The sequence below is a fragment of the Cervus canadensis genome, chromosome X (assembly GCF_019320065.1).
Source record: "Cervus canadensis isolate Bull #8, Minnesota chromosome X, ASM1932006v1, whole genome shotgun sequence".
In the NCBI taxonomy this organism is placed as follows: domain Eukaryota; kingdom Metazoa; phylum Chordata; class Mammalia; order Artiodactyla; family Cervidae; genus Cervus; species Cervus canadensis.
The window spans coordinates 59574261-59586874 of NC_057419.1; the positions used below are offsets into that span (position 1 = coordinate 59574261).

Consider the following 12614-nt stretch of genomic DNA (forward strand, 5'->3'; position numbering starts at 1 on the left):
TCTGTGACTTTTTTTCTGTCTCTCTCTCCATGTCTCTCTTTCTTTGTCTACCTCTGTATTTGTTGTCTTTGCTTCTCTGTTTTTCAATCTCTCTCTCTCTCTCTCTCTCTCTCTCACACACACACACACACACACACAGAGTACTCACATGCCAAGTGGTATTGCAAAAATTTTATGCTCATTGTAGGTCTTTTTTTGTTAATTTGCTTATTTAGATCCTATTTTATTCTAAAAGGGCAGCTGATAGAAATATATAGAGTGCAATATTCTAACATAAACAGCCTTAGAATAAACATAGTCCTGATTTCAGAGGTAAGCATTGGACTTAAGTGGTTGTTTTCAAACTGGCTGCACATATAAATCACCTGGAAAATTTTGAGGGAAAAGAAAATGAACACAGATTCCTGCCTTCCACTCTAGACTCATTAAAACAGAATCTCCAGGAGTAGGGCCTGGGAATCTAGGTTTTTACATTTCTTTCCTTTCTTCCTTCCAATTAGTTTGTTTTTAAATTCTTCAAGTGCTGGTGTAGACTTTTCAAGGCCTATCATTTGGGACCTTTTAGATTGGAACACATGGAGAAATGATTGCTTATCCTTCAGGGACTCGACTCTTCTGTGAGTTTACTTAGTGTTGCTTATCAGAGAGTTCAAAATTGTGTTTCCTGGTGGGTGATAGGAGTGTAACTCTTCCGGGTGTTCAGTTAAAAGCAGAGTAATATGCCTTTACCAGCACTGGAGCTGGGATAGATTAGACATCATTTTAGTTAAAACTGTGGGCCCTGACTCACCAGGACATGATTCTGAATAGCAGGGCACTCAAATTCTGCTTGGCGGTCAGTCACACGGAACTCTAGTCTAGACCAAATTCTCCTTAGACAATAATTTACCATTTATTCTACCATAACAGATGAAAGTGAGATCAAAGCCCTAGATTTCTCTTACTGATATAATGAAGGTAAAGTTTTTACCTAGAATATTTTTTGAAGCAGGCTTAATCAGATAGGCTTGGTGGGGGGGAAAGGAAAAACAGAATGAGACACCTTCATATTCTTAAAGCATCTGCCTATAAGCAGGACTGTTTACTACCTCTGGGTAGTCCTTCCTCCCTCCCTAGGATAAGCCATATGATAAATAAATACCAGGAAAATAGAATAAAACAATCTTGAATTAACAGAGTGAACTGGGCATATTTAAAGGAAAGCTTTTTAGAGGTAGTGGTATCGAGATGGAGCTTGAAAGATGGGTAGAATACACTGAAAATGAGAAGGATTGTTCTGTAGCCTTGAACAGGGACCCAAGGCATTAAGCTGTATATGTACTAGGCATGAACAAAGTCCAGTAGAATCTTTAAGGCAGTTTTATTTCTAATAGGGAAACTATAGCCAAACTGGTGTTGAAAATGTGGAAAGATTGGTAACCATTGCTTAGGTTGCCATATTTGTCATAGTGCTCAGAGAAGTCTTGGACCAACTGCAACATAGGGTACTATGGCAAAAGCAGGCACTTCAGGATGGAGGATGACTCTACCAGTCCTATGTTCAAGCCTCTGGAACCTAAATTTAATCCTCTTCCTTATCTCCAGATTCTATCTTGGCAGGAGTGTGTGTAAGACCAATGTGGGTAAACCAGTTCTCCAATATGTCATGAGTCACCTTCCTAGGTACCTACAGATTCCTCCCACTCAGCATCCACATGACAAAAGCACTCCTTCCATCTAGACCCATTTTTTTAATTAATTTATTTATTTTAATTGTAGGCTAATTACTTTACAATATTGTGGTGGGTTTTGCCATACACTGACATGAATCAGTCACGGATGTACATATGTCCCCCCATCCTGAAACCCCCCTCCCTTCTCCTTCCCCATCCCATCCCTCTGGGTTTTCCCAGTGCACCAGCTTTGAGTGCCCTGTTTCATGCATTTAACTTGGACTGGTCATCTATTTCACATATGGTAATATACATGTTTCAATACTATTCTCTCAAATCATCTCACCCTTGTCTTCTCCCACAGAGTCCAAAAGTCTCTTCTTTATATCTGTGTCTCTCTTGCTGTCTTGCATATAGGGCCATCATTACCATCTTTCTAAATTCCATATATATGTGTTAATATACTGTATTGGTGTTTTTCTTTTGACCCCAGTTTTGTAACCACCATTTTCATCAGTACATCTACATGCTGGCTGCTGGTCAAAATTCTTAGACTAGCCACAGTCAATCTCATCTCATCTCTAATGAAAATGATAATCTATTTAACCTTTGCTGTGCCCCTTTTTGCCTCCAATTTGTACACCTGACTATATGTAACCTGATATTTGAATGACCTCACTTCTCATTTATCTCCCTTATATAACAATTTAAAGATTAAAAACTCAAAAGAAGAGAAAAGAGGGGAAAGTATTTCAGTAAGGCAGAACTGCTTGTGCAGTGCAGGTTCACAAAGTGATTAGTGTTCCACTTTGGCTGGAATGTGGGGGTGAGGGGAAGGAAACTCAGCTGGAACTGAGGCCAGGAAGATGGATTGGGGCCAGATTGTAAAGGCCTTATATAACATACCAAGGAGTTCAGTCTTTATTCTTTAGTCATTATGGAGAGCTTAAAAGCTTAAAAACATGACAATGCATATTCTAATCTGCATGAATTATTTTGAAATACACATACATTGTGTTGGTAATGAGGAAGATAGGAGAGTAAAACCTGAAGACAGTGAGACCAATTAGGAGGCTAATCATCCTAGCATGAATTGATGAGGTCCTGATATATGGCATTGTTAGCAGGAATAGAATGAAAGGATAGATTTGAGGTAGACTCAGTAAGACCTTAATTACTTTTCAAATATGGAACATTGGAGAAGGATTAAGAGAGAAAAAGTCTAACTTGGACAGCTGGGTAGATGGTAGCAATACTTAATCATGGTGAAACAGGTTTTGTGGAAAACTTTCTCTGCTCAATTTTGGACACAGTGTGTATGAAAATTCTGTGGGACATCCAGATAGTAATGACGGATGGGTAACTACAACTTAGACCAGTAATTGGTACTGGACCTACATACATTTAGGGGTAGAATTATTGAGTAGAGCCACTGTACAAATTTATTCACATATACTGCAATATGAATAGTAGACTTTGGGGTGGGGGGTGTCTCAGTGCTTGATGGGGATTGAAATCATGAATGGGAATAAGATCACTCAGGGAGTAGGTATAAATAGACTCAAGAGAGAATAGAAAAACAATGTTGAGAACATAGCCCTGGGACCAGCTGTTGTCTGGGATTTTCTGCCCACATTATATGGACCTTAATTCTCCAGGATTTTCTCTTTCCTCCAACCATCTCTAGACAAGGTGACCGTAGGACTGATCTAAAGACATCAAGAGGCCAGGCAAAGCTTGTTTGGTCTCTGAGGCAAAGGAAGATTCATGTTTCATAGAAGGCATTTGCCTTCCCTCATTGCCCTTCTGTCATTGGAGATAATCATAGAATGTAGTCTTTGGTCTTAGGCCAATTTCTCTGGTCTCCCCTAGCCTCCCATTGTATGACACTCAAAGGATCGTGGTAGCACCTGAAAGATGTTTTTGGGTCTGGGACACTGGGCTCTCTAAATCTGCTAGAGAGATAGCCTAACCTATAAGCATGGAGTGAGATGTTTTGAAATATTTGGATGGAATCACTTCCTAATTTTTCAAATGGCCTGATTGGCACTGTCTCAGAAAGGTTACCCACCCACTTGTTTGCCTTTCCAGTTCTGATTTCTAGAGTCTTAGTGAAATGTCTTTCATCCTTTACCCACAGTTCTCAAGGCAGACTTCCTGGAGATGAGAGTTGAGGCCTCAGGTATGTAGTATCCTCTTCTGATTACAAAACCTTGTTACACACATGGCTTCTTTATGAGATCTGAGTTTTTGAGAACTAGAATGCCATGTAGGTCCAGAGGGTGGGAATTCACCTCCGTGGCTCAGTTTACTACTTTGTAATTACATGACCCTTATACTTACTGTTGTTTAATACTGAGGTTCTCTATGTTTTTAAGTTTCCTTTCTCTTTCCTTTCTTTCTCTCTCAGCCAAACTACAGTATAATTTTATGAATTGCCTTTGAATCAAAGTCATTAGGAAGCCTAGATTGTGACATTTGGGGCAATTACATTTCCTTTCCTGGGCCTCAATTTCCTAATATGTAAAATGAAATGTTTGGAATCTTTTAATTCTGACATCCTTTGGGTCTGTAAGAATATCAGTAAAGTCTCATTTGATATTTTGGTAGGTCCCAAGAGTCTACCTTAGTATTTGTAGAGGGATTTCATTCCTTCAGCCCAAATCACTATTTCATACTCCTTGAACCTTCGTCCGTAGTTCTTTATATATGTCAAATGCAAAGCAATTTCACATCCATTAACTCATTTAGTCCATATCAAATGTCAGAAATAAGGAAGATAATATGTACTTTCACTAAACATATAAATAAACTGAGGTTCACAGGGGATACGTAACTTACTAAGATCACCAGAGCCATGGAGATCATGGAAATTTCTTTCTCTGCCTAGAAGTTCTGATTGACAATCAGATTGTTGGCATGCTATAAACCAATACATGCATAAACAAGATCCAGGTATCTGGAGCAGAGCTTTCCATGTACTCCCCTTCCTTCCTTTTCTTCCTATCACTGCCAGTCCTCAGAGGTCTGTGGGTAGATAAGCTTTTTCTTATCAGCTCTCATGAAGGTAAAGTCCCAGTAAAAGGAAATCTGGAGTTATTGTAGGGCCATAGAGGCAGTGACCATTCTGCAAGGGTGGGGGGGCGGGTAATCTCAGAGATATCAGGCTTCTATATCCCCTGTAGACTTTTTGAGGATTAGAGTTCAAGCTAAAGGCACAGGGTTTCCAGCCCTGATTATAGCACCATATTGGGACTGGTCTATGGAATCTGAGTTATAAGGGCTTTTTCCTAGCCAGCTGCTGTTGCTGAGCAGATTTGCTACCTACCACGAGAGGCCCTACTGCCCAGTGGCTATTAAGTGCTTAACCAATCATAGCTAATTCCTTACTCTCTTCTTTCCCTTTCAGGTTGTAAAATCCTTGGCCTCAGGGGACCCTTTCCAGGTTCTAGAAGGGTCTTCTTCAAATCCTTGTGTGCTGAAGAGCAGATTCTTCCTGTCCCTGCACCTTCAGGCTCTGGGAGGCTATAAAATAAGGGGCACATGTCCTATACACAAGTTTATTTCTCCTTTGTATTCTGTCTTCATTCCCCTAGAAGGTCTATCTTGAGCTCCTATAAGACTATGAATGGCTGAACTCCCTCAAGCCAGACTGCAGAAATCAAGCTATCCACTGACCTGAGTTGAAGAAAGGAGCTCAGTTTTCAACTGTTCTCTGAACTTCCTGCCTCCTCAAAAGGCCATCTATCTCTGAAAGATTTGGGGCTAAAGATCTTAGAAGTCTTACCCTGAACTAAAAGTTACTTGAGTTGGGGCCATTGCTTACCTTGGAAGTAGGGGAGTAGGAATACTTGCTGAACTTCGGAGGCTCTTACCATGTCTCTTACTGAAGATATGGACCCTAGTGCCAGTTTGGAGCTCTGGCATGGTACTACATTGCCAAGAATGCATCTGCTCCTATGGGCCAGACAGAATGAGTGACGCTTCTACAATCCCTCCAATGTGGACTCAGGAAGGTGGCCTTCCTGCTTTTGCATACAGCCACTTAGAACAAATCTGCAAAGCATGTTTTGCATGTCAAAGCCTATGTCTGTTTGAATTATTCTTCTTCCTGCTTTGTCCTAACAGCTTCCTTTCCAAGCAATCAGAAAGAAACAAAAGCTTAAAACAGTTCTTTTTTTTTTTTAAAGGCAGACTGTGTGTGTTCTGTAGGAGTTCCATTTTGGGATCAAATGCTGGGGAAAATTGTTAAAATGGATAAAAAGGCCAGGTAGTTGTCACTGTTGTTTCATGTTTGCTTTTTGAAGATAAGCTCTTTTATCATCTGAAAGAAACAGTTCTTAACCCAGTATCTATGGACTCAGGAACTTCATAAAGCCTCTGAAATGGTATGCAGACTTCCACAACAATGTGCCTTTTCTGAGGAAATGGTCCATAACATTTTAGTGAATTTCAAATTGGACCTGTGACATAATAAAGATTAAGAACCACAGCCCTTGAGACAAAATTTTGACTCTTTTTACAATTCCTAAAATAATTGATTAGAAAGGGCTTTCAGTATTATTTAGTCAAACTGCTTAGTTTACTGTTGGGGAAACTGAGGTAGAGCAAGTTAGCAGCTGTGCCTAAACAAGATCCAATATCCCTACTCAAGGTTCTTTCAATTATACCATGCTTATCAAACAAAGGGCCTCATGACTGGTAGCTTTAGGGGCCACCATTTTGAGAGTTTGACTTTTACCCTCTTTCTTGAGCCACATATACTTGCCACCAAGTGGGACTTCCAGAACTAAGCTCCTGGTCTTCCTCATTTGATGTTTCAATCATTGGAAAGGAACTAAAACACAATTAATTAGTGAATTGAGTCAGAAATCTGACAAGTAGACATTTCTGATTCCTATTTGTTGAAGAGAAGCTGCCGGAAAAAGTGTCACCACTTGTTTCCACACAGGTGCCTTGATTTAAGGGTTGGTTTTAAGATAGCCTGTCTTTAGGATCTGTGTAATTATTGGGTTGGCCAAAAATTCATTCAGGTTTTTCCATATGATGGTACAGAAAAACCCAAATGAACTTTTTGACCAACCCAATATAATGTGGTCCAGTGTGAGAGAAAGGACTTTCCTATTGGACTCTTCTAGCAAGGCCCTGCTAGTGCACTTACTATAGTACCAAGAAGAAGCATAGACATGGGGAAAAGAGGAGGCGAGAGGAGATGATGAGAAGAGAATGCATGCATGCAGTAACCAACTCTGAGATGCCTTTGGAACAGTGTTACTGAAAGGCAATAGCTACTTTCAAGATTTAACTCTAAATATGGCTTATTGATGAGTTAGTGACATGTTATCTGACATAAACACACTGAGAGCCTTTGTGGAAGTAATTTAGTAGAAATCTGACAACATTCTTAATGAACGTGTAACCAAGTGGCCATGTTGAACTCTCAGCTCTACCTAGTCTCAAAGGCCAAGTTGCTAAGAAACCAGAAGCAAGTAAGCCAAGTGGCCACCATTCTACCTGCTGCTCACCCCCAAACAGAATCTCTGTGAGGCCTGGTGGACTCAGTCAGGAAATACTCATTGAGCCCTAATCTCAGAGCTGCGGACTCTCTGCTCTGTCCCATTGGATGACTAACTAAACCAAGCAGGTATGCAGATTTTAGCCACAGAAGCAGTGTCCATTCGAGCCTTGGTACTTTTGAAGATATTAGAGACATGGTTTCACTGTGGCTTCCTTGGGGGGAAATTCCACAATCAATTTGTATTCCACCACAAATATTGAGAGATTATTAAGAACCAGAGAAAGTGAAAGTCACTCAGTTGTGTCCAACTCTTTGCGACCCCGTGGACTGTACAGTCCATGGAATTCTCCAGGCCAGAATACTAGAATGGGTAGCCTTTCCCTTCTCCAGGGGATCTTCCCAACCCAGGGATTGAACCCAGGTCTCCTGCATTGCAAGCGGATTCTTTACCAGCTGAGCCACAAGGGAAGCCCGAGAACCAGAGAAAGATACCACAATTCCAGTGGAATATGTGTCCCAAAAATGTGGCTGTGAGATTGCTATGTGTTTCCTGGGACACAGATCAAGAACCTGGTCTAAAGAGTTGGGACCACCAGTCTGGCTGAAAGCCAAGAGCAGTTACTGTTCCTGCCCTGGGCTATACTCTAGAATTACAAAGAATGAACCTCTGTTCCTGCCCTGGGCTATACTCAAAGAATTACAAAGAATGAACCTCAGCATCTACCCTTTTGTTCTTTGATTTAAAGAGAAAAAGCTTCTGTGAAATGAGATTGACTTGACTTGGGATTGATGGATAGTCATTCAGAAGAGGCTATGGCAAGGGGTTGATAATTGAAGTGTGTCAACTATAGGAAATTATCTGCATACCTTAGTCAGCAGGCTAGAGAAACTGGCAATGGATGAACTGTAAATCTTGAACTGACAGTGATAGCATTTATTAAGCACCTACTAAGTGCTAGGTGCTTCATATATATTAAATCCTTTAGTCCCTACAACAATCATACAAGTGGGTGCTATCCTCATCTTACAGATAAAGGATTTATGGCCCAGCAGGCTAAAATAACTGGCACAAGGCCACACAAGTAAACAGAACTGTTATTCTAATCCAGGTCTCTCTGATTTTGCATCCCATGTTGTTTTCCTTTTGTAATATAAAGGCCATATTACTGGAGCTGACATGACTCTCTGACTCTTGCCTGATTAACAAAATATTAAAAGGCAAGCATTTGAGGGGAAGGAGGGAATGCAGGTCCAATTTACTGGGGAAGAAAAAACTGGGCTGAAAGCGATTTCTGTTATGTTTCCTCCTCCCATTCAGTATGACCATTTGTTAAGGTTTTAAAAAGGATCATTTACTTTTACCTTGTGACACGAAGGATTCATTTTTTGTTGGTAGTTGTCAAATCCTTGGCTTAGCTGCTTTTCAAAGAAAAAAAGGCCCTTCTGTATGTCTGTTACTTCCCCAAAGTTCTAGCATGTGCAGTGTCACCCTGAGACTGGTAGCATCCACACATGTAGTTTGAGAAGATGAAACGATCTTGGTGCTGCTGCAATACTTGATGCCTTGGGATCAAGTCCCTATTAAGGGTTTTCTGTGATGACAGCAAAAGTTAAGAGATGATTTAGAATAAAAAATATTATTGAATTTTTTGTTTAAAAAATATGAGGGATATTGTCCAGCCACTGAGGGGCAAAATTCAGCATCCAAGTTGAGTAATAAGTGATGTCATGTAGACTATTTCTAAAATAAGTTGCTATTGTACGAAAGAATCCTTCCCTTTTCAAGAAGTTCTTTAATTCTGTAATAACTAGAATAAATAAAGTAATGAAAAAGTGCTTCTGTGACTAGAAAAAATTGCTTTTGAGAGAATGTAGATCAATGATACTATGTTTAATGTAGCTGCCTCTAATGGCCTTGACACATTACAAGCCCAGAAAAAGCTTCAGGAGCATTTAAAAAATGCAGAGAAAAGCAAGATACCTTGAAGAGATGTTTTTGATGAAGAAAAGCCTCCATTTTCATAAGGAAAAGAATCATTTGATACCAAGGACATTAATAGATCCTAGAAAGATGCCTTTATGAAATACATATGTAACATCAAAAGAAAAAGAATTAAATCCTGGAGTACATTCACATGACTTTTAATAAAGTATACAGACTGTCCAGTATTAATGGCCTCTATCTGCAGTTTTGTCATGGAAACAATCTTTGAGCATGTTATGCATGATCCTATCATTGTTCCTATTGTCTTCTGTATTTCTAAGGATATATAGGGCCCAGAATCTGTTTGTACCCAGGGATCTCCATCTACAGTCTATTTTGCACCAAGTCCAGTTATTCCTTAAGGCCTCACAACATCACTGTGTGAAAATGACAGCCCCATTCTACAGATAAGAAAACTTGAGACTCAGGAAGATGAGAAATAATTTGCCCAATGTCATACAGTTAGGGATTGATTAAAAACCCAGCACTAGAAGCCACAGGAGCATTCCTGTTTCTAATATAGCATACTACTCCAAGTGGTAAAGGAATTCTGACAGTAAGTGGAGACGATGTTTAGAAATGAGACTAACATCTGCAAGTCTTGCTACTCAAAATATGGTCCATAATCAGCCTCAGCATCAGTATTACCTGGGAGCTTATGAGAAATACAGATACCTGGGCCCCATCCCAGACATCTGAAATCAAAATTTGTATTTTAATAAGATATCCAGGAGATAACTATGCACATTAAAATTTGAGAAGCACAGATTGTAAGCCAAAATAGGTTGAGGAAGTAGATATCTTGATGAGGTAAAGACCAAAAATGGTAGAGAAAACCAATTTGGTATGTTGGAAATGTTTACAAAGTTTGTGTCCATAGCTGCCTGCTTCTTACATTGCTTTGTACATGGTCTTATACTTTGATGAAATATAAATGAAGTTTTTCTACTTCAAAGAATAGTGAAACCACCTTAAGACTGAAAGTTATCTGAGTTTCAAATCTCTGAGCATTAAAAGCAGTAGAAAGGCAACATGGAGTATTGTAAAGAGTTCATTCAGGAGTGATGGGGGTCCAGACTCACTGCTCGCTTCCTGTCTGTAATGCTGAGCAAGTCTCCCCTAAATTGTCTGCCTTTAAACCAGGTAGTCTCAAAAGGTATTTTAAGTTTTGACATTCAGTTATTCTCAGCTGTGGATTTTAACTACAGTCAACCTTGTAATGAAAGCATGGACAATTCTACTGGGTTTTGTCTGTCTAGAGATTAGTATCTTAGTTCACATGAGGAGGAGTATTCTGAGAGGAAATACCACAGTCATGACAAAGCTACATTAATGGAAATTGCAAGAAACTGGGAGGAGCATGACTCTAACTGATTTGAAATTGGCAAGTATTTTAATTAATGTATAAGCAAGGCATCCATATTCCTTTGGGAACCAGCTGCTTCAAACCACATACTTGGAAATCAACTCTTATATCCTGAATAGGGCATACTTAACAAAATTTAATAAAACTCCTCTAATTTGGGATTTGGGGGGTAGTTTATTTGGGGTAGGAGAGACTTGTAAAAAAGAGAAGACTCTTGCTCATCCTCCAGCTGGCATCTCTCCAGCTGATTCTGATGCTCATTAGCTGAAAACAACTAGTTATAATCTAACCTCTTAAAATGGAGAAACAGACTCAGAGAGGAGAAGGAACTGATCTAAGGTCACATGCCAAAGCCAATGGCAGAAAACAGGTGCTCAGTGTACCACCCCAAGGGTCTTTCAGCTCTGCTTTCTTTGGGTAACCAGAATCAAGATCTCTGCTTCCAGCAGTAAGGCACACACTGGGAAGGATGAACATGCCTTCCATCTGAATACTTTGCTTCCATCACATGTTCACACTCATTTCTTTATTGAGGCTCAGAGAGATAACGTAACTTACTTGCCCAAGGTCACACAGATAGGAGATAGACTCGTACCTAGGTTTTCTGATTTCACCTATGCTGCACTACTTCTCTAGGAGAGAAGCAGTCCTCCAAACCCTCAGCACTTTTCCTGGGAAATGTCAGGAGCTCTAAGCTTTTAATTGCTTTAATACAGTTGTTTCAAAACAGATCAATTTTTTCCCTACTGGAGAATATCCTACAACTTTATAACTTGTAACTCTGCAGAGCACACTTATGTCCATCATTTTGTTCTCAGACCCATAAAGTAGGTAAGACAAGGTATTAAGCCCTCATTTGACACGTACAAAGTGAGGCACAAAACCACTGTATTAATTTTCTATTGCTGCTGTAACAAACGATGACAAACTTAGTAGCCCATCAGGCTCCTTTGTCCATGGAATTCTTCAGGCAAGAATACTGAAGTGGTGAGTCATTCGCTTCTCCAAGGGATCTTCCTAACCCAATGCAGGTCTTCTGCATTGCAGGCAGATTCATTAGTGTGTGAGCCACCATCTGCTATATGCCAAATGTGAATCTTAGTGCTTTGCATGAGTTTACTAAATTTGTCCAGATAATATTCCTATGAGGTAAGTACTGGCATTAGCCTCATTTTACAGGTGAGAAAACTGAGGAACAGAATAGTTCCATAATTTCCCCACATTCCCCAGCCAGAAAAGGGTGAATTCAGGATTCAAATTCAGATTTTGTGCATGCGTGCTAAGTTGCTTCACTCAAGTCCGACTCTATGCAACCCTATGGACTGTAGCCTGTCAGGCTCCTCTGTCCATGGGATTCTCCAGGCAAGAATACTGGAAGAGGTTGCCATGCTCTCCTCCAGGGAATCTTCCCAACGCAGGGATCAAACCCACATCACTTACGTCTCCTGCAGTGGCACTTTACCACTAGCGCCACCTGGGAAGCCCACAAACTGAGACCATTTCCTTAACTAATTCCTTGTGTCTTCTACAAGACTGGGAAAATTCTCCTAGAGAAGACATAAAAGTCAAATTAATGTCCCTTGCACCTTTGATGCTCTAAGCTTGCCCTCAGAGCCCTGGCATTCTGATAACCCAAGTCAGCACAGCTGAATATCCTGAAGGAGTCAGAGACTTGCTGTGTTTTATCGGGTCAGTGGGGGGCTTTCCCATTGGCCCAGCAGTAAAGAATCTTCCTGCAGTGCAGTAGATGCAGGTTCAATCCCCGGGCCAGGAAGATCCCTGGAGGAGGGCATGGCAACCCACTCCAGTATTCTTGCCTGGAGAATCCCATGGACAGAGGAGCCTGGCAGGCTACAGTCCATAGAGTCACAAAGAATTGGACACAACTGAAGCAAATGAGCATGCACACACACACATGGGGCCAATGGAGTGCAAAGTGAAGGTGCCCAACATTTTCTCAGAGCCTGGAAGGAAAGAAGCGTGTCAGTCCAGGTAGGTGGGGTCTAGATGGGTTGGTCCAGGGACTTCCCTGATAGCTCAGGGAATTCACCTGCAAATGCAGGAGACATGGGTTCAACCCCTGATCTGGGAAGA

General features: G+C 40.6%; 1 protein-coding gene across 1 annotated transcript in view; it reads left to right on the plus strand.

Moving 5' to 3' along the window:
• The window catches only part of OPHN1 (oligophrenin 1), a 229630-nt gene extending 220291 nt beyond the window's left edge, over positions 1-9339 (plus strand). Inside the window, exons 11-12 of the mRNA XM_043459750.1 lie at positions 3793-3834; positions 5062-9339. Of these exons, the coding sequence (XP_043315685.1) occupies positions 3793-3826 (34 nt within the window). The 3' untranslated portion in view covers positions 3827-3834; positions 5062-9339. The remainder of the gene's footprint in view (positions 1-3792; positions 3835-5061) is intronic.
• Positions 9340-12614: the final 3275 nt, after the last annotated feature.